This window comes from Anopheles gambiae, chromosome 2 (genome assembly GCF_943734735.2).
Source record: "Anopheles gambiae chromosome 2, idAnoGambNW_F1_1, whole genome shotgun sequence".
NCBI lineage: Eukaryota > Metazoa > Arthropoda > Insecta > Diptera > Culicidae > Anopheles > Anopheles gambiae.
This window is the reverse complement of record NC_064601.1, coordinates 65,950,416-65,970,135: the sequence shown is the minus strand read 5'-3', so window position 1 is coordinate 65,970,135 and position 19,720 is coordinate 65,950,416. Positions and strand designations below refer to the sequence as shown.

Sequence of the window (19,720 nt, the reverse complement as noted above, 5' to 3'; positions counted from 1 at the left end):
TCTCGCGTGTGGTCAATGCTCGCGAGCTGTTGTGGCGCCTAAAAATGCCGTTAACAAACATTGCGGCGATAAAGTTGCATTTTCACAAATCAAACAAAAAAAGCGCAATAAGTTCAATTGCTGCAATGTAAAAATGACTAAGGAATCACTGGCTCACGATGGAGGGTTTGCTGTGCAAGTCGCTGAACTCTAATTCGCATTGATACGTTCAGCCCGGCGCTGATTTTCATCAACTTTCCGTGCCGCCAGCATCAAGAACGCAAGCTGATTGTGAAACCAGCATCCTGGAAAGCTCACTAGCAGTCCCTGGAGCATGTCATTGTGCTGAACGTGTTAAGCATTAAGCATAATTTTGTTACCTTAATCTTTTGCTTTCGTATGCTGTAGATTACACAGATATGCTGAGCAGTTTGCGCATGTGTGTGTGCAAAACTGTCGCCGAATCTATGCTCTTCCGGAATGTTATGATCGATCGGTCAAAGAAAGGAAGGAGCTTATGACAGTGGCAGAGTAGGGAAATCGGGGGCCCTAGGCGGAAAGACGAGTTGAGGCCCCTGTAAATGGTAGCTGATGACCGGGAGGAGGGGGTACTGGCATACAGCCGTTGGGAGATTAAACAGTATACTTAAATTGCCGGCGGATTGGGGGGAAGGAGGGGGGGTGCCCATGGGACCCCTACGATCATCGGTCACAGGTTCTAAAATTGTAGTCGCCATGGGGGGAGGGGAGGTGCAAATGGTTCTCCAGCCACGGGGCCCCAACGACCATCTTTCCGGGGGGCCCTTATCGCTAATACTCTGTCCAATTGTAGATATACGGCATACTACAGACTAGAGATGTTCGGTGACCGCCTAGTCCGCCTACCGTTAGATCCACCGCTGATTCATGACGGTGTTTTTTTTTTTTTTCTCTGGAGGTACATCCCTCTCCCTGCCAGCTGCGTATGCACCGGGCAGGAGACAGTGTGGCAGTATGCAAGTTGCACACTGGATAGGAGCGGGCCCGCGGCACCGCCATCATTCCGCACATCTGCATGCCCGTGGTGGGTTCTAATCGCGTATGAACCATCCGCCGTAGCAAGGGCTACGCGGTACTCAAGTCCTGAAAAGGCCGGCATGATCGCGTTGGCTATTACGCCAATAATAATAAAAAGAACTTAGCATAGCAGTCCACACCCGGGTAAGAGTTTGTCTTGACTTTGGTGCTGCCGGGCTACCGCTGTGACGAGACAAATACACGGAATGCACTCGACCAAAACATGAACCTACCGATCCGAACCCACTCCAAGGCATTGCCGGTCAACCGGCGTCATGATAACTACTCCGAACCAACAAGCCACCAGATTCTGGACGGACAGGTGCAGCACCATACGCGCACCGTAATAAACAAATCCAGAATCCTCTTTTGTATGGATTCAATTCAAAATGTTGTTTCCACTTGCGTCCGCTAGCTGAATTAGAAATAAATGTGCAACATATCACACGCACGTTTGCTTTGATCGTGTGTCTTTTTAATACCCCCAACAGCAGAGCCGAACGCAAAGATGCCAATGCCAATGGTTGTGTTGTCTCTTAGGTAGCGAGATCGAAAATGCATGGACTTTGTAGCCGCAGCGGATGAAAATGTACCCATCAGAATCAAATAGTTTTGGGGTTTCCGAACGCACGCACACACACAAACACGCGCGCGCAAACTCACACAAAAACACGTACGCGCAAACTCACTCACACACACACACACACACACACACACACACACACACACACACACACACACACACACACATGCATGAACGCGCGCACGCCAGTACGCACGCACGCACACACACACGCACGTACGCGCGCCCGCGAGCATGAAAGCGCGCACGCCAGCACGCACCCACGAAAGCGCGCTTAAAAAAATATTGTCACTATACACTGTGCTACATGATGCTTAGAAGGTCGTTGAAGCATGAAACATGTTCAAATTAAAAAAATATTAGATTAGTGTTAGACGTTCTCCTACGCTTGTTTTAAATAGGCTTCTTCACCCTCAACTGGCAGGGGCATCGAATGGTCTCATCAGCAGCGGCACGAAATAAAATAAACCATCAATACACCGATAACACTTTAAATCCCAAACCAACCCAACCAGCTTCTCCCACAGCGTCTCAAGGTCACACACAAATTAATAAATGCTAACACCCACCAATAACAATACACAACCGCAATGCACATATCAGTATCAACGCATACACCGCAACAGCCAATCAGCTGGCGGCGAAAGGCACGGGCAGAAGCGCAAGTCAAGCATGGCAGGGTGAGGGAGAGGGAGAAGAAGCGGATGAGAAAATGGGCGCCAATATTTTTAAATTTTTTGACGGTTTTTTTTGCTCCGCCGCCATAAATAGTTCGTCCATCTCGCCAACAGATGGCGCTAAACTTGCTCGACCCAGCGCAGGAATCGCTGAAGTCCACCGCGGGGATCGGGCCAAAATCTGCGCTGGCCAGCGCAGAATTTGGTACATTTTCTGCGCTGGAAACTGCTCGAATTTGCGCAGCGGGAACATGGACTGAATCAACTGACATGTTCGACTCGAGGTTTGTCCTGTCTGTTTTTTGTGTCTGACAGTGCACCTCCATATGATTATATAGGTTTGTTCGTGTCTTATGTCGTATTCGATTGCTGCTAGAGCGCCTCTTGACATGTTCGACTCGAAGTTTGTCTTGTCTGTTTGTTCGACCTAAGGCGGCGCTCTGGCACCTATCGAATAATATCTTATTAAGTATATCTTATTTTATTCTGTATTGTGCTTGTTGAAAGAGTTCCCTTTTTCACTATTTCGTCGGCTTTGTCATTTCCATTGATTCCCACTTGTGATGGGATCCAAAAAATGTCTACTTGTATTTTAGGTGCTATTTTTAGTATGTTGTACAAGATTTGTTCTACAGCGGAGCGCCGTTTATCCGAGCTTCTCGGGACTCGGATAAGCGAATAACACGGATAATAAGTCAAATGATATATTTTATCACCAATTTTTTTTTGATTTTGGAAATTTTTCTTATTTTGTGATAAAAATAACCCAGTTTTTATTAACTTCATGTTTTTTCCAATGAGAATATTTCAAATTTGCCATTAATTATAGTGTTTTTTGTTATGACAATGTGCTCTTATAACCATTTTTTCAAATATCCTCCTCATAACGCAATGTCACCTTTGTGTTGAACTGTCATTTCTCAACAGCACGGATAAACGGAAAGCCGGATTAAAGGTACCCGGATAAACGGCGTTCAACTGTACTTTATTTTCTTTTAATGCGTTCTGAAGGATATTATAGGATGTTAGACTGTCGATATATATAATGGGTTTTTCTATTTCATTTCATCTTCTGCTATTTGTTAAAAAGAAGATAATATTATACATACCGACAGTCTAACATCCTGTAACATCCTGCAGCTATGCATCGAATTGTATCCTTTATAGACTTTGGAAGTAACTGTCAAACCAAGACTTCTTATACTTACTTTCATTTATCAATTCCTTAGGCACTGGTCTAATCTTGTTGCGCGCAACATTGTTGCTGGCAAAATGTATGGATGTTGACAGCTAGCGCAACTTTGTTGCCGGCCAAATTCAAACCAATTTGATTTTTGTCTGGCAACATTTTGTATTTACCTTGGTCCTGGTAATTGGGTGTATGAAATGACACAGCAGCAGTTTACGTTTTGTTGACATTCGCTAAATTTGGATTTTAAGCATTTATAATACATTTTTGGTGTATATTTTGTTTTTTCAACACTTCATTCAATAAGTGAATGATAAAAAATAAACTCTGAGCTGTTAATTGGCAACTTTTTTACGCTAAACAATGTCAAAGTGAAATGTTGCCAGCAACATTCATAGACCACCTCAGCGATATGTTTCCGAGCAACAATGTTGCGCGCAACAAGATTAGACCGCTGCCTTAGGCATGCATCGATATGTGTCCTTTATGGACTTTTGAATGATTCAGTAACCATTATTTTTACTTAAAGGATTACTGATTCTTCAACTCAAAAAATCAGAAAAATGTTACTGAAGTTCAGTGAAAAAAGTTTTCAGTGCAGGTTACCGAGCGCCTTTCGAACAAAATGGTAGTTGTTTGGCTTGTTCGATTGGTGCCAGAGCGCCGCTTTACGGGAATTTCTCGGGAGCACGTAAATCGCGTATCTCGGAAACAAACTGTACCGTATATCTCGGGTACTACCTGTACATTGCAATGGAATCGCTGCTTTGTTTATTTCTAATTACAATGTTCGATGTATGTCCGAATTGGTGAATCTCCTAAAATCAAGCACAAAAATATTCGGTCTTCGTTTGATACCGAGAATTGTATTGTTTTCATACGTTTGAAGCTACCAAGGCAATAATGGGTCTTCGATGCAGCATCATGGTTCAATTATAAAAATTGATAATTCAATGTTTGTGCTGCAGAATATGACTAGAAAACATGTTATTGAATGCGATAAATTAAGCACCGCATGACATAGCGATCTAAAAAATTGGGCGAATGTGCCCATTGACAATTAGTGCGGAAAGTTAAGTGAATAATGTGATAAGATACTGTAAAATAATAAAAAACGCCCTTTAAAAGAAAGCCCTGTTATAATCCAGTTTCTATTGGGTTAATTATGTATCCTTCAGTGAGTTTAAAATCGCCTGAAAACACGGTCTGGTTACCAACTGGAGTGTGCTTAACCGTGCTAAAGGTGAAAGTTAGCTGGCGCGTCCTCTTTAGATGCAGCACCATGCAAATGTAATGAAGAAGAAGTATAATCGATATTGGATAAGTGATTAGACATACTAAATAAATATCGGTGTTTGCTTGTGTAAACATGCTAGATAGCCTGAGAGTCGTGATAAAATATCAACCATCGTAAAATATGGAATGGTGTAAATGCTGCTGTAACATAATCAAACCAATCTTACAGATTGTAGAGATCCTGTACAACGGTCTATTTAACTAGTGAATATAGTTGTGCATTCTATTGTAAATGTGTGTTAAGTGTTAAAAGATATAACTTCGTCATTTTCGAATATCGAGTGTATGTAATTGGAGCAACAATTATAATAAAATGCAGGTCGCAAGTAAGTAATGTTCTATTCGTTTCAAAATGCACGAAACTGTACTTCTGACATACAAAATGTTTATGCATTACAAAAACTTGACAGTTTGTGGCGAAACAAAATCCATTACATAAAGCTATTTTTATCAGGTCTTGAAATGATTCACACCCATTTTGGACCGGCTTCCGTCGACAATTACCAGCCACAAACGCTCTATCAGCAGCAACAAAAGCGAAAGCAACAGGAGCAACAGCATCAACCCTCACAACAACAGCAGCAGAAACAACAAGATCAGCTGCATCCGCAGCAGGAGGAGCAGCAACAGCAGGAGCAGCAGCAACAACAGGAGCAGCAGCAACAGCATGAGCAGCAGCAGCAGCAACAGCAACAGCAGAAGCAGCAACAACAGGAGGAAGAACACCACCATAGTCAGCAGCAGCAGCAGCAACAAAAACAACAAGAAGAAGAACAACAACAAAATCAACAACAACAACAACACATTTCTACAATTATTTGCAACCCCCCACCATCAATAATTAGTACTTCAAATGGAACAACAATGTGCGTTGCCAAACTTATGATTGGGCTGGATCATGCGCCACCAGCATTTAATGTACGATCGCGCGTCCTGGGTGATGGAGGCACAAATTTAAACTACATACGTACTGAAACTGGTGCTATAGTAACACTAAGAGGTCGGGGATCATTGAATCTTGAACCACAAACTATGCAAGAAGCTCCAGAACCACTGCATTTGTTTATTGAACATCCGTTGTGAGTTTATCTTGACAAGCTTTGTATTGTATGATGTTAAATAACTTTTTTTTATTTTTAGGTTGGATGGTTTGCAGAATGCTAAGCAGTTGGCAAAAAATTTGATCGAAACTTTGCAAGAAGAGCTCAGCTTTTTTCAGGAGAACACTATACCTAAAGCTAATTTTCGGTTAATGCCCCAGCCAAGCATAGTTCAAACAAACCAAGTTGCACAAATGCCTCCAATCATAAGAACGCAACATGTTACACAACCCAATGGTATTATTCATCAACCACCACCAACAGTTCTTGGTCCGCCACTACCAAGCTTTGTGCAGCATCCTCCTGCTTTGCAGCAAAGTCAACCCCCTCCACCGCAAATAATTCAGCAGCCTCCAACAATTATACAATCACATGTGCCATTACAAATTCATCAGCAGCCGAGTAATGTAGTAATCTCACAAATCCAGACCACAGCGCCCCAGTCACAAATTCCAAATGTAAGCAACCCTCCTCCGGGGACGCAAATACGACCTATTGTGCAGATAAAAAACACCCCTGCTGGCACTCATTTGACCCAACCACCTCCAAGTATACAAATTCAACAGGCACCTCCTGAGGCTGCGCAGCAAATAATAGTAAACCCTGCCCCACCATACCAAGTACAATACATACAGCAGAATCCATCCCTTCAAACTGCCAGTGGTCCTCATTCGAGTGGACAGGTCACGATTCAGCATCTCATTCAGCCCCAGTCACAGCCTGTCCAAGGCATTGTACAGACAACAATACCACCGCCTCAATTTGATCACTTTCAAAGACCACCACAAACCCAACAGATAATCACCGTCCAAGGAAGTACAGCGTTCATGGTTCCGCCGCCAAATATTATTCATCAGACAGCACCACAAACACCAAACCAAATAATTTTTCAAACACAGCAACCAATTCTAACGCATCCTCCACCGGAGTTGACTCCACTGGGACCACAAGCAGGAATAATTTTAAATGGGGCTGAAGCGAAAAAAGTTGTTGGCTCTACTGAGATAAAAATCAAGCCAGAACCGATGAAGCTCGATGACGGTCCTTCGACCGGAGCCATCCTTCAGCAAATTCCAACCAATAGCCAACTAGCAAAAACAACTGTGATTCCCGTATCTTCAATAGCGGGTATACCAATTAGCCAGCCGCCTCCACCAATCATGTCTGTGCCTCCTCCTACTGTGCAACATATAGTCGGCAATACAATCATTACTTCGCAGCCGAATCCACCAATTAGTCATGGCGGGATATCGCAACAAATATTTAGTCAAATTCCGGTATCGATTCAATCTTTTACTCCCGCGACACCCCCACAACAATTGCAAGTTAGCGGGTCCCATTTTGTTGTAAGTGCTCCACAAGCATGGCCTGTGGTAACTGCTTCGGCAGCAGGACAACAAATACAGCAATTACCAGTCAGTACGGTGCCTAGTATTCAAATTACTACACAACCCATGCGAAACCCTAATGAAATTCATATCATAAGTCAACCTACGATTATAAGTGCAGCAGAATATCGCCCGCCTGCATCTCAACAACAGCAAATAATAGCTAACAGTTCATTTAACCCTCAAATACAGCCACCTCAGGGTGAGTATAACTTTTGAAGAATAAATTTTATAAAAGCCATTACAAGGTTTTAATCACATAATGTAAATTTTCAATCAGATATACGCTTACCGGGTTTCCAAGTCAATTTCGAATGTAAACGTTGCTATTAACCGCGTGGATGTTGTTAGTCCACATCAATCTGACATTTCATTTTCATCTTGATAATTTTTAATTTCGTCAATATGATTATATGATGTGATATGATATGATGAACGATTAATTTATTCCAACACATGATTTTCAATACACAACAAAGAACTATTAAACTGTTGAAAAGCCGTGTTGAAAATCATGCTGAAGAAATGAAAAATCATTATGATGCAAAGAAATGTCAGATCGATGTGGAATAACAATTTGCACGAGGTGAATAACAATGTTTACGTAGGAAAGTAACTTGGAAAACCCTGTAAATTATTAATGCTTTGTTTTCTATTCTATTTCTATTTCAATATTGCAATACAGTCTGAATTCAATAGCTGAGCGCTTTTTAGTTGGCATGCTTTTTAGTTGAACGCTCGATAGTTGGCTGACAGTTCAATTAAAAAGCATGCGTTTCTATGGAAAAACCGGTTTTTGAAAAATTCACAAAAATCTCATGGCCTGCCGAGAAAAATTTTGTTTTATAAAGTTTTTGTATGGAGAAACGTGCCAACTAAAAAGTACATATTCAATCGAATCGATGTTCAACCAGAGAGTTCAGACTGTATATGATTGTTACTCCAACTCAGAGTCTCATTCACTTGCAATGTGCGCTCTGCTCTGTTTATCAACTGCTTCGAAGCAATTGGTAATTGTATCGATCGATATAGTCAATTTTTGTCGTTCGCGATACAAATTACCGATTTTTTTAACGACTGCTCGACTTTTTACCCACTATTTGCTATGGCAACCATGACAGTTGCTTCCACCGTTTTATCGGTTGACAAATTTGCCGCTTCGCGATATCTATCTATCATATTTTTTATTATATTGGTCGATATATTTAACGACTGGCGATAGGTGTCATGAATCGAAAAAGCATTTGACATTACGTGCGATAAAATCGCATGCGATGAAGCACATACACGGACCTTAAAGGACCTATTACATTAAAGAAATAATTCTGGAATTCGTCTGTCTTTTGCCACATTTAACAGCAAAATCCGCTTTGCTATTGTAATAACACGCTCGAAATCACGGAACGAAATTTTATGTAAAAGATATCTTTCTATTTACTTTTCTTTTGCCATAGGAGTTATTTAACAAAGCCACTTTCTAAACCGCTTTATGTGTTGCAAAACACGCCGTTTTACACCTTGACGGTGGAATTCTCCTTCTTGATAGAACTTACATTGGTCTGAACTAATTCATTTTTCCTGGCGAGGTAAAACGGTCAAACGCTATTTGACTACCAATTCCATTCAAAATGTCTCAATGTTAAAGGGCCTTAATAGGCTTATTAGACGATAGAAAATTCTGATATCCTCGATTCATATTTTTCTTTTCTCGATTCTTAATGGCGGACGCCTTCACATCATCTTGCCACCTCAATTTGGGCCTATTCGTCAGATTTGGAGAGTGTCCATGTATCAAAGGCGTATGTGAGACCGGAACTATATAGGTAGTGCTAGCTTCGTCCGTCGCGACAGGTTCTTTGAGGTGAACTGATTTTTCAGGCTGTAGAATGACCAGTTGGCAGCCAGCATACTTGCGCGCACCTCATCTTCCATACTGTTGTCGTTGCTGACCTTTCACCCAAAATAGGTGAGTTGTGGGAATTTCAAAAGTGCGTTCACCTACCTGTATGTTACGCCTACGTAGATTCTGATTATTTATTGGTAGGCCCACTGATGTTACCACCATCAGTTTGGTCTTTGCCTCGTTTATCTGCAATCCGAGGTTCTCTGCCGCCTTCTCGATCCCTTGGTAGGCTTCTGCTATATAGGAGAGCCGCATACCAATGATGTCTATATCATCAGCGTATGCCAAGATCTGGGTTGACTTATAGAAGATGGTTCCCGTAGTCTCCACCCTCGGGTCGCGGACAGCCCTCTCTAGCGCCGGGTTGAATAGAAGACAAGCAAGCCCGTTCCCCTGGCGCAGACCCTTGGTGGTAGCAAAAGGTCCTGAGAGTTTTCCATCCACTCTCACCTGGCAAATGACGTTTGTCATAGTCATTCTAACTAGCCTTATCAGTTTGGCCGGGATTCCAAAAAAGCTCATAGCGTCGTACAGTTTTACCCTGGCTATGCTATCATATGCGGCTTTGAAGTCTATGAAGAGATGGTATGTGTTGTGTCTGTATTCAGCCATCTTCTCCAAGATCTGCCGCATCGACGTGAGGGACAAGGCGATCGTGAAGGATCAGGGAGAATGTTTTATAGGCGGTATTCAACACCGTAATACCCCTGTAGTTGTTGCAGTCCAAACTGTATCCCATCTTGTACATGGGGTAACAGTGTTCCGTTTATTTGAATTTTCATATTTTATCTCTTTTTCATTGATCATGTTAGACATGCTACCTTTGAGAACTTTAAACAACCTGTCGAGTTTTTTCTCTATTTCTTTTTTCGATTTTTCTAAGTCTGACAACGTTTCGAACTGAATCTGACCAGCTCTTCCATTAACAAAATTAATTATTTTTTGGTCTTTAGGATTAAGCTACGCCCGCAGATCTTCCCTGACCACATCACATGTCTGTTCTACATTTGGTATAATAACCATTGATTTATGTTCCTGTGGTTTTAGTTTATTTTCTGGAAAATTATTCTTTTCATAAAGTTGTCTAGTTTTTGGGGTAATTTCTGGTGTGAAAAATATAGCATTTGGACTGTTAGCACGCTTTCTTTTGTTTCTAACTGTAACCCATACCGAATCACTCATTACTGATTGCTTGCAGGAACATGCAGGCAATATGGCAATATTTCTGAATTCTTAGTTTGCCTACAAGGATCAATTAATTTATCCGAGACAAAATTATTCACCGTCTCTCTTTGGATATTAGCAGGTATCGCGAATAACTGAACTCTTTTTAACAGTCGTTTAAAGTTCATTTTGGTTTAACTGAGTTCATTTGTTGTTCATTCCTGTTAAAAAAACGACCGTCAAAACAGTTAACGACTGCTCGATATCGCATATAGGCACACACGGGGGAAAAATTCGAGCAGTACAATTAAACGGCTGTTAATTTGTATCACATACGCTCTTGCCAGTCGTTTGTTTAACGCTAATAGCTGGCATCGCGATAGAAATGGTTTAAAATTAACAGTCGTTAAAAATTAACCAGAGTCGTTTAAAATTGCTATAATTTGGCATCGCGAACGCATTGAGTTCATTTGTTAATTTTAACGACTGGTCCTATGCCGTCGTTAAACAAACGACTGTCAAGAGCGTATGTGATACAAATTAACAGTCGTTTAATTATACTGCTCGAATTTTTTACCCGTGTTTGCCTATATGCGATATCGAGCAGTCGTTAACTGTTTTGACGGTCGTTTATTTTAACAGGAATGAACAACAAATGAACTAGGTTAAACCAAAATGAACTTTAAACGACTGTTAAAATGTGTTCATTTATTCGCGATGCCGTCTATTGTCTCCCTTCTTGATCTTATTCATATCACTACAATCACACACAGGAGTTTTTAATTTCAACTCAATTAGCTTACACATATCAGACTTCACTTGTTCAACGGTAATAGTGAACTTTTTTTTAATCAGCCTCGTTCTCGCGATCCATTCGCCGCGGCACTCATAGTCGCTCAATTAAGTTCATTTTCACGTCATTTGGCACTCATTTTCAAAACTCTGTTTAAGTAAGCGGTTACAAAGAAAATGAACCGTTATATTCAGGGACGTTCGTTCCCGCTTGTATGAAATGAAATCCCCTATGTTTTGAGTCGCGGATCCATTCAGAAAAAAAGTTGTTTATCGCTTATATCTACCATTTTAGCTGAAAATACAATTCGTAAAGGGCATATGTTGAATTTATTCTTTGGTTAGCTAATTGCAACTTAAAATAAAAATTTTAGACAATTTTATCGTACAATTAAAGGTAATGAACAATGAACGATTTGCTGTGCCTGATTCTCAATCAGGATAGGTGCCCCGGTGTTGATGAAATAAACTCAGAAGGAAAAAAAATCACCTATCGTATAGAATGGGTGGGAGCGGCCGAATATTGTGGGCACAGGGAAGCGCAAGGTTCATTTATGTGTATTTCTATTTAAGACCATTTCTTCTAATTATTGGCGTAGCAGCCAACGCTATCCTTCAACAATAGTTTCTCTTCTGGCTCGTCATTATCAATTACAAATTGAATTTAATTTATTTATAATTTGTTTTTAGTGATAAAATCACACAACACGAAATACAACAATCTGGCATCTTTTGCAAAAACAAAAATATTAATGATATAACAATGCAAATGACAGATTAGTACCAGCGCATAATGATTTGGTTCCAACGCCTCATTCAGCCCCGTCGAGTAGTCTGCACAAATACGAATTCGACCATTCGGTTTCCGCACTGTCACGATGAGAGCAGCCTATTCAGAGAAATCGACAGAATTCATTTACATGCAGTATCCCAGTGAATCGTTGAAAAAATTTGCATGCTTGCTCGAAAATCACGAATCTGCTGGTCAATCGACTTCGTCGTTACTTGGTTGCAAACGGAGTCGAGAGGAACTGACCACGGCTCGAACAACTCAATCCAGTCTTAGGTAGGCAACCTCCTAGGAGGTTGAGGTTGGCAGTCGTCATGACGAAACATCTGCCTTGAGCAGTTTTCCGTTGATGTTGACGTCGCACTTGAACTCACCCATCAGACGAAGTGGTTTGCCCGACGCGTTGATTTCTTGGATCGTCGGTTTGATGATCGAAGGGTTAGTCAAGTTATTCCAGGTTTGGTTTGATATCACTGTAATATCGCTTGCTGTGTCCAGTTGGACTCTGGTAACCACGAGTAGATCAAAATAGACATGTACTTACGGTTACTGGAATGGTTAGCGATGTGGTTCACGATGTATACTCCTCTAGCGTTGACTTTCCGATGGTTGTTTTGTCTATTTCTTGGCAGATTAGATTGCTGATTTGATGACTGATTTGATGTCTTCTTCTCCCCTCCGGCTGGAACTGTTTGTCGTTTGGAAAAAAACAGCTACAATATCCTTCCTTGTGGCTGATTCGGTTGCACTGTTTGCACTTGTATTCCTAATATGGACAGTTCCGGACAAAATACATAGGTCCGCATTGCCAACAAGAGGTGCGAGGCAGTTTACATTCCGTTTGACCGGCATGACCCTGAAGGCTACTCACAAACTCACAAATATTTGTAAAATTGAAATCTTCGCATGAACGATTCACCTTAGTTCCATAGGTGATGACGTCCTCTGCTTCAGATTTTACCAGCTGGAGGCGAACATTCGCGAAAGTATCTTGACGGTGCCAGCAAATTCGACATCTTTGGGAAGCTTCGGCAAGATGAACGTACCTTACTTGGGATGGTGTGTCCAACTTCCTCAGCAGTAGGCACACCTTGGCGGAATCGTCGAGGTTCTTGGCATCCGATTCGAAAAGATACGGTATACCGGCTGTACTACTTCTCGAAGGTGATTCCGTTTTCCGGGTCGAACTAAAATTCAATTATGTTGGTTGCAAAGGACTCTAGAGGATTGCTTCCTGTTGTTCTGCCATCGCTTCTTTCGTTGTACTTCAAAATTTCAAAATCTTCGTCACAAATTGATATGTCCGTACTACTTTGGACTATTACTCATAGGTTCTAGTTTTAAAGAGATGTATTTGAAAGTAATCTTAAGAGTGAGAGTGTTGCGCTAATGAGCTGATTTTATAACGTATGATTGCTATAGGTTGCCTTTTGACTTCCATTATCACTGCGGTAACTGGGATCCAACAGAATTGTATGCGGTTTTGGCAAATTTTAGTTTTTTCGTTTTTCATAGAATAATTCATTGATACCCATAAATGGTCGGAAATCGAGAATATAAATACAAAATCATAATTTGGTTCGTCCAGTGTAGTCCAGACCTGGACAAATCTTCATTTGACAGTCGGAGAGTGCCAGGTGTCATGCAAGTCCTTTGTAGCCGTTACTCCTGTCCTGCCAATATCCGTAAAAATCCTAACTCATTATGACCATCAAAAACAAAATCATAAGCTCATCTGTTTTTTCTAATCATATTGATCTTGGATAGGATGCTTCATGGAAAGTTTGTGATCGTTTGTAACAGCCTATCAAAAGTAATACGTGTTTGTGATGACATCTGATTTCATACGTTTTCTAAACGTTTTTCAGAAATAAAATGTTCTAAGCTGCATTGATACCTAAAAAGGACTTCGATCTTTCCCAAAACAAAATCTAAGAGCTTGCGTTTTATATTCCTGTTGCTTGAGTGATTTTGTTAATTTTTCCAAGTCTTTTTTTATAGAAATTACTTTTTTTCACCAAGTACCTTGAGTATTACCTTGCTTAAAAATGAAAATAAGTCATGTTCCAAAACCACATACAGATGGGTACTTCCGGACATTCCGGGTTTTATACATTAGTATGAGATTGAAGCTAAAATGCGAATTGTTTCTTAAAAAAAATGTCCATCACATATTTGCACAGAAATGCTTCTACAGATAAATGTTGGCTCAAGCGGTCGCGGGCCACACCAAAAGACCTCGCGGGCCACATTTGGCCCGCGGGCCACTAGTTTGATATCTCTGCATTAAACTGTTGTTTTTGCGATTAAATTATAGAAAAAAACAACAAAAATCAACCAAAGTTAAATAAAGACTCATTATTTTCTTCATCTTTTTGTTTGTTTATATTAAGTAACACTTCCCCGGAGGACATGGCTATCATATATGATGTATAATGTAAATGTAAAAAAAAGTGCTTGGCATCCAGGATAACATAATCAAAAGTGGTCTGGCACTCAAAATGTTAATTCACACTTTTTTAACTCTTGAAACTTTGAAGTGAAATACAAAAAATACCTTTTGTTTAATCTTTATTTTTACTTCTCGTAAATTTATCATAACATACTGTAAGTTTATATCATAAGTACTATTTTACCAACTTTCATAGATTTTCAGATAGATATGTGATATTCCTGGGCGGTCCCATGATACAGTCGTCAATTCGAATTACTCAATAACATGAGTGTTCATCAGTTTTGAAAATTTATATAAAAAAAACATCAAATATATCGGAATATAAATATACATACAAATATCTATAACAATGATACAGTCGTCAATTCGAATTACTCAATAACATGAGTGTTCATCAGTTTTGAAAATTTATATAAAAAAACATCAAATATATCGGAATATAAATATACATACAAATATCTATAACAATAAAGTTATATAAATATATGTATGTATATCCAATAATGATGTAACGAATGAAATCCAATACCAACGGCAAAAAAAAATCAAAATTCAAAACTTAACCATCCTTGAGTCGTAGATATAAACGTCTTTAAACGCTGGACAGTTGTATCTCATGATTCTCATTCTCTCATGAGCGTCGAACGGATTTCGTCGTTCGAAGCCGGTACTCGCCCCGAATGTGAATATAATTAACGAAAAATGATTTTGACCCGCCGCTTACTGCGAATATCATCAAAAATGTCAACAATAAACAACACTGATAGTGAGATAATAAAATTCATTCTTTGTACGTTTTTCCTTTTCATTATATATTTCCCAGGAGTACAAGTACAATTTCACACGGTTCCGCCTCCTCCTCAGCAAATCATTACCAGCCTGGGCAATGCACAGATTCAACATCCACCGCAAGCACCACAGTCGCAGCTGATAGAAAACCAACGCGCACCTCAGCATCAAATTATTATAAATGCCTCTATTCCTCCGCAGCCACCTCCACCACCACCTTTCACAGCTCTACAATACTCTGCGCAAGAAGTTTCAAAGGTATTTCCCGAATGCTCTAAATATTGTTATTTTGTAAACGCTGATCAATACTTTGAATGCTGTATAAGTTTCAATTACTGGATTTCGAACAAAGTGAATATACATATCTTGTGGGATTCTTCTTCTTTTGGCTCAACAACCGTTGTCGGTCAAGGCCTGCCTGTACCTCTTGTGGGGTTGGCTTTCAGTGACTTATTGATTTCCCTCCATAGCAGGATAGTCAGTCCTACGTATGGTGGCACGGTCTTCTTCATCTTCTTCTTCTTCTTGTGATATGTGACAGGTTTCAGCCCCCTATGACGTTGCTGTAATAATCAGGGACATGCTGTCATTGAGGATTAGACCTATATCTATTTCCCTCTTTTCTGTTGCCGGGTTTCCCAGATCGTTATCACCGGTATACTTTTACCCTATTTACTCTTTAGTTTTTCCATTTGGTGTTCTTTTTTTCATCTTTCCTATTTTTTCCTTCATTTCTTCTTTTTGCAATCGCATTTGTCCAATAACTTTTCAATTCTTTGTTATACATTATGTATTGTGGTGATTATTTTCTGATTTAAAAGTCGGTTGGTATCTCCAATCGCTCACCGGTCTGTATTGCTAGTTGTTTGTATTGTTGTTCTGTCTATTTTTTTTTATTTTTTTTTTATTACTTTTACTATAACAAATTATTACTATTTTTTATGATGTCAAAAAACGAGGAGCGAGAAAGCCCTCGTTTTGTTTTAAAAATCCTGAAGAGGCTTTCTAGTTTCGTCTTTTTTTTTAAATATATCTTAATATATTATATCCCAAAAGTCCATTTCTTCTCTAGAAAGAGGTTTTGAGATAAGACTCTGCCCATATCTTGCACCCATGACGGACATTTTGTTAAGTCGTACGAGTTGACGACTGTACTACGAGACCAGCTTAGGTGGGATTATCCACCCAGTCAGACAAATCGGGCTTAATTTACCCCTATCTTACCGCTAAATTACCGGTAATTTAAGAGTAATTTAATGGTAAATTAGCAGTCGTTAATTTACCCATTCGAGCAGTTTTGACAGATCCTATTCCTTCCTCTATTTTGTTTTTATTTTTTTCGGCTAAATTGTTAATAAATAACACGAAATTTATTATATTACAGTTTAATGGTTATATTCAATCATTTTCCTTAACTTTTACAAACGATTACAATGAATTTTTTATAGCAAACTCGACTTGAACAGCCGCTTCACCCGGAGAAGGTGGTGCACAAATAGCACTAATAAACACTATTTCTCGGCTGTTTTTTTACATTTTACAGTTTTAAACACACCGCCGAGATCTTCTTCCACTAAAATATCATTAAAACAATACTCTTTTTGTTCTAATTTATATCTTTTTACTGACAACAAACGACAACACTTCGTACCGCTAAATTGCTCTTAAATTACTGTTATGACAGACACAAAACTGCTCGAATGGGTAAATTAACAGAAGGCTGTCTGACTGGGCAGTGCAATTTGACGTCTAAAAGGATGACAGGTCCATACAAAACCAATCTGTTTTGCGTGTGAACCGTATTAATACGCAATCTCAGATTGCGCATATATTCGTTTTATCAAAACATAAGTCATTTCGCGTAGCCAACCCTGAGCTATAAACGTCATTTCCATACATTTTCAGATTGCGCCAAGATTGCGCATAAATTTTCAAGATTATACAGTGGAGCGCCGTTTATCCGGGCTTCTCGGGACTTGACCTCGACCGGATAAGCGAATAACACGGATAATAAATCAAATGATATATTTTTTCATCAATTTCTGATTAGTTCTTTAAAAAATTCCTATTTTTTGATAAAAATAACCCAGTTTTTATTAACTTCATGTTTTTCCCATGAGAATATTTGAAATTTGCCATGAATTATAGTTTTTTTTGTTATGATAATGTGCTCTTATAACCGCTTTTTTAAATACCATCCTCATAACGCAATGTCACCTTTGTATTGAACTGTCATTTCTCAACAGCACGGATAAACGGAAAGCCGGATAAAAGGTACCCGGATAAACGGCGCTCCACTGTATGTCGGAGATATATAATTTTTTTTTGACAGATAAATATATCAAACCGACCCTTTTGACAGATAAATATATGCGCAATCTGAGATTGCGCATCGTCTATTGCTACGGTGAATACAGGGTGTATATACAGGGTGTTCGAGATAAATTTGACAGTTTCTGAGGGAATAGGAAAGGAATTTTTATCAAATTTATGTTAAATATTAAAAAAAAATATTTTTCTACAAAGTTTAGCTTACCATGTTTGCCGCATTTTTTTATTCGAAATACCGCCCCCTCCGCGTCGATGGCCGCCTGCACCGGCTTCCGGAACCGCGCGCAAGCCCGGACAACCATGTCTCTGGGGATGGCCGCAAACACGGCCTTTATTCTGGCCACCAGCTCCGCTTTGGTATTGCAGGACGCCCTGTTGGTGTCCCGCTCAACTGTGCCTCACACAAAGTAATCCATAGGATTAAGGTCAGGGGAGCTGGGTGGCCAAACTTCGGTGCTGGTGTATCGGTCGAAATTGGCAGTGAGCCATTGGCGTGTTTTTACGGCCGTATGGCATGGTGAAGAATCCTTCTGCCAAACGTACGGCCGCCCATCGGCCACCGTATTGTTTTTACGGTGTTCAGCGAACACATCGCCGCCTTCCGAATTTCGGCATTCGTATGGTCGGCACGAACCATCATAACACACGTTACGCGCTTGTACAGTTCGGACGGGTTCCACATATTTAAGGAGCTAGACATTTTTTACACTTGTTCGCACAACTTTTAGCAATCGAATGACATATTAATCATTTCGATACGTCAACTCAACCCTGAGATATAAACCCAAAGGCCAGGTGTCAAATTTAGCCCGCTTAGCTTATATGAGGCTAACATAATTTAATATACGTTATTGGGGCCCTTTACAATTCTAGTCAGCTGTTTTATATGTAGTTTGATAGTTGGAGGCTGAAATCATGTAAACACTCCATACAAAACCACACACAAATCTAGCCTGCGATTTTCAGCCTAGATTATTCTAGCCTCTGAGCTAGAATTAGATTAGACTACCTGTTCGAAAAAAATGCAAAACAAGGCGGTGTTTTCATTCATTCCAAGGTGCATTAAGCAGATCAGGTGGTGGAATCTAGAATCAAAGTGTATGTTGTCCAGGTGGTCTCATGGCATGGTTTTTATAACCAAATTTGAACGTCACTTTTTGCCAGTACGGGCGAAAACTTTTCTCAAACAGGCTTTGGTAGCTTGACGAATACACAAAACACTCTTAAAATCTTCTTCAGAAGCAGAAGCAATAAAAATCAGCCTTCAAAATACATTCACCTTGGGATAAGCCCAGCTGTGTACTATACCCACTTAGATAGCTGCTCGAAAACTGCTATACAATGCAAACAGCTGACAGGCTGAAATTTCAGCCTACGAACTTAAAACGGAAAAGGGCCCTAATTTAGAAAGCCGCATAAGAGTAAGTATAAGTATAAGAAACCGTGTATCTCTGGAAGTACCTGTATACATTCCATGGAATATATTTGTAGTTCATGGAAATTAACAGTAAGGCCGCAAATACACGACGCGCGTTTCCGCGGCGCGTATAACAGTTCCACAGAGATATCCAGCATGAGCATCTCTGCCCCAAGTGACATTTGCTCGAAATTGTTTTACCATATCTGCTCGATTAGTACTCGATACGCCTGAAATTGTGGATTTGTGTGTGATCAAGTGTGTTAAAAGCGCCAAGATTTGGTGTGATCGTAAATTAGACGTTCCTCTATCGATGGACGATGCCGTCGAGCTCATTTTTCATTCATAGCTATGGTTTTTTGGTGAAAAACAAAAGCTAATTTTATGTGACGTTATTCTATAAAAATGGGTATTATTTAAGTATAAAATGGGTACATGACCAACTATAACGATAGGAAATATCGTTTCCGAGCGAATCTAGAAGAAAGTAACGAAAAAGTCGCATCACATTTGATTTTAAAGGACTTTTTCTAAATTCCCTTAAACTGGTGCAGTTTAAGCGAAGTTTAAGGCTCCAGTTTAAGGGAATTTGCTCGAATTCCCGATTATTCGTGCTATAAAATGTCAGTTGGGGCGTTATCGCGGTAGCGCGTTCGAATGACATTTCATTTCTATGGCTGGAAACGCGCGTCGTGTATTTGCGGCCTAAAATGAATAATGATATAATCGATAATTATTGTTTAGTTAATGTTATGAAGGATTATTATTTAATTGCCTGTTATCGTTGTACTAATCTTACATTTTTTCTTGC

The 19,720-nt window shown here is 39.9% G+C and overlaps 1 protein-coding gene across 3 annotated transcripts in view; it reads left to right on the top strand.

Annotated features, from left to right (window-relative positions):
• The first annotated feature begins 4,207 nt into the window (after nucleotides 1-4,207).
• The window catches only part of LOC133392274 (uncharacterized), a 17,915-nt gene continuing 2,402 nt past the window's right edge, over nucleotides 4,208-19,720 (top strand). The window contains exons 1-5 of one of the 3 annotated variants that reach the window (XR_009765589.1): nucleotides 4,208-5,106; nucleotides 5,235-5,859; nucleotides 5,921-7,470; nucleotides 9,040-9,234; nucleotides 15,196-15,285. Coding sequence is in view for 2 of the 3 variants with exons in the window: in XM_061652584.1 (XP_061508568.1) it covers nucleotides 5,094-5,106; nucleotides 5,235-5,859; nucleotides 5,921-7,470; nucleotides 15,196-15,692 (2,685 nt within the window). In the remaining variant the exon portion in view is untranslated. Of the gene's footprint in view, nucleotides 5,107-5,234; nucleotides 5,860-5,920; nucleotides 7,471-9,039; nucleotides 9,235-15,195; nucleotides 19,717-19,720 lie in introns of those variants that run through there. The other 2 variants (XM_061652585.1, XM_061652584.1) reach the window with 2 other exon arrangements.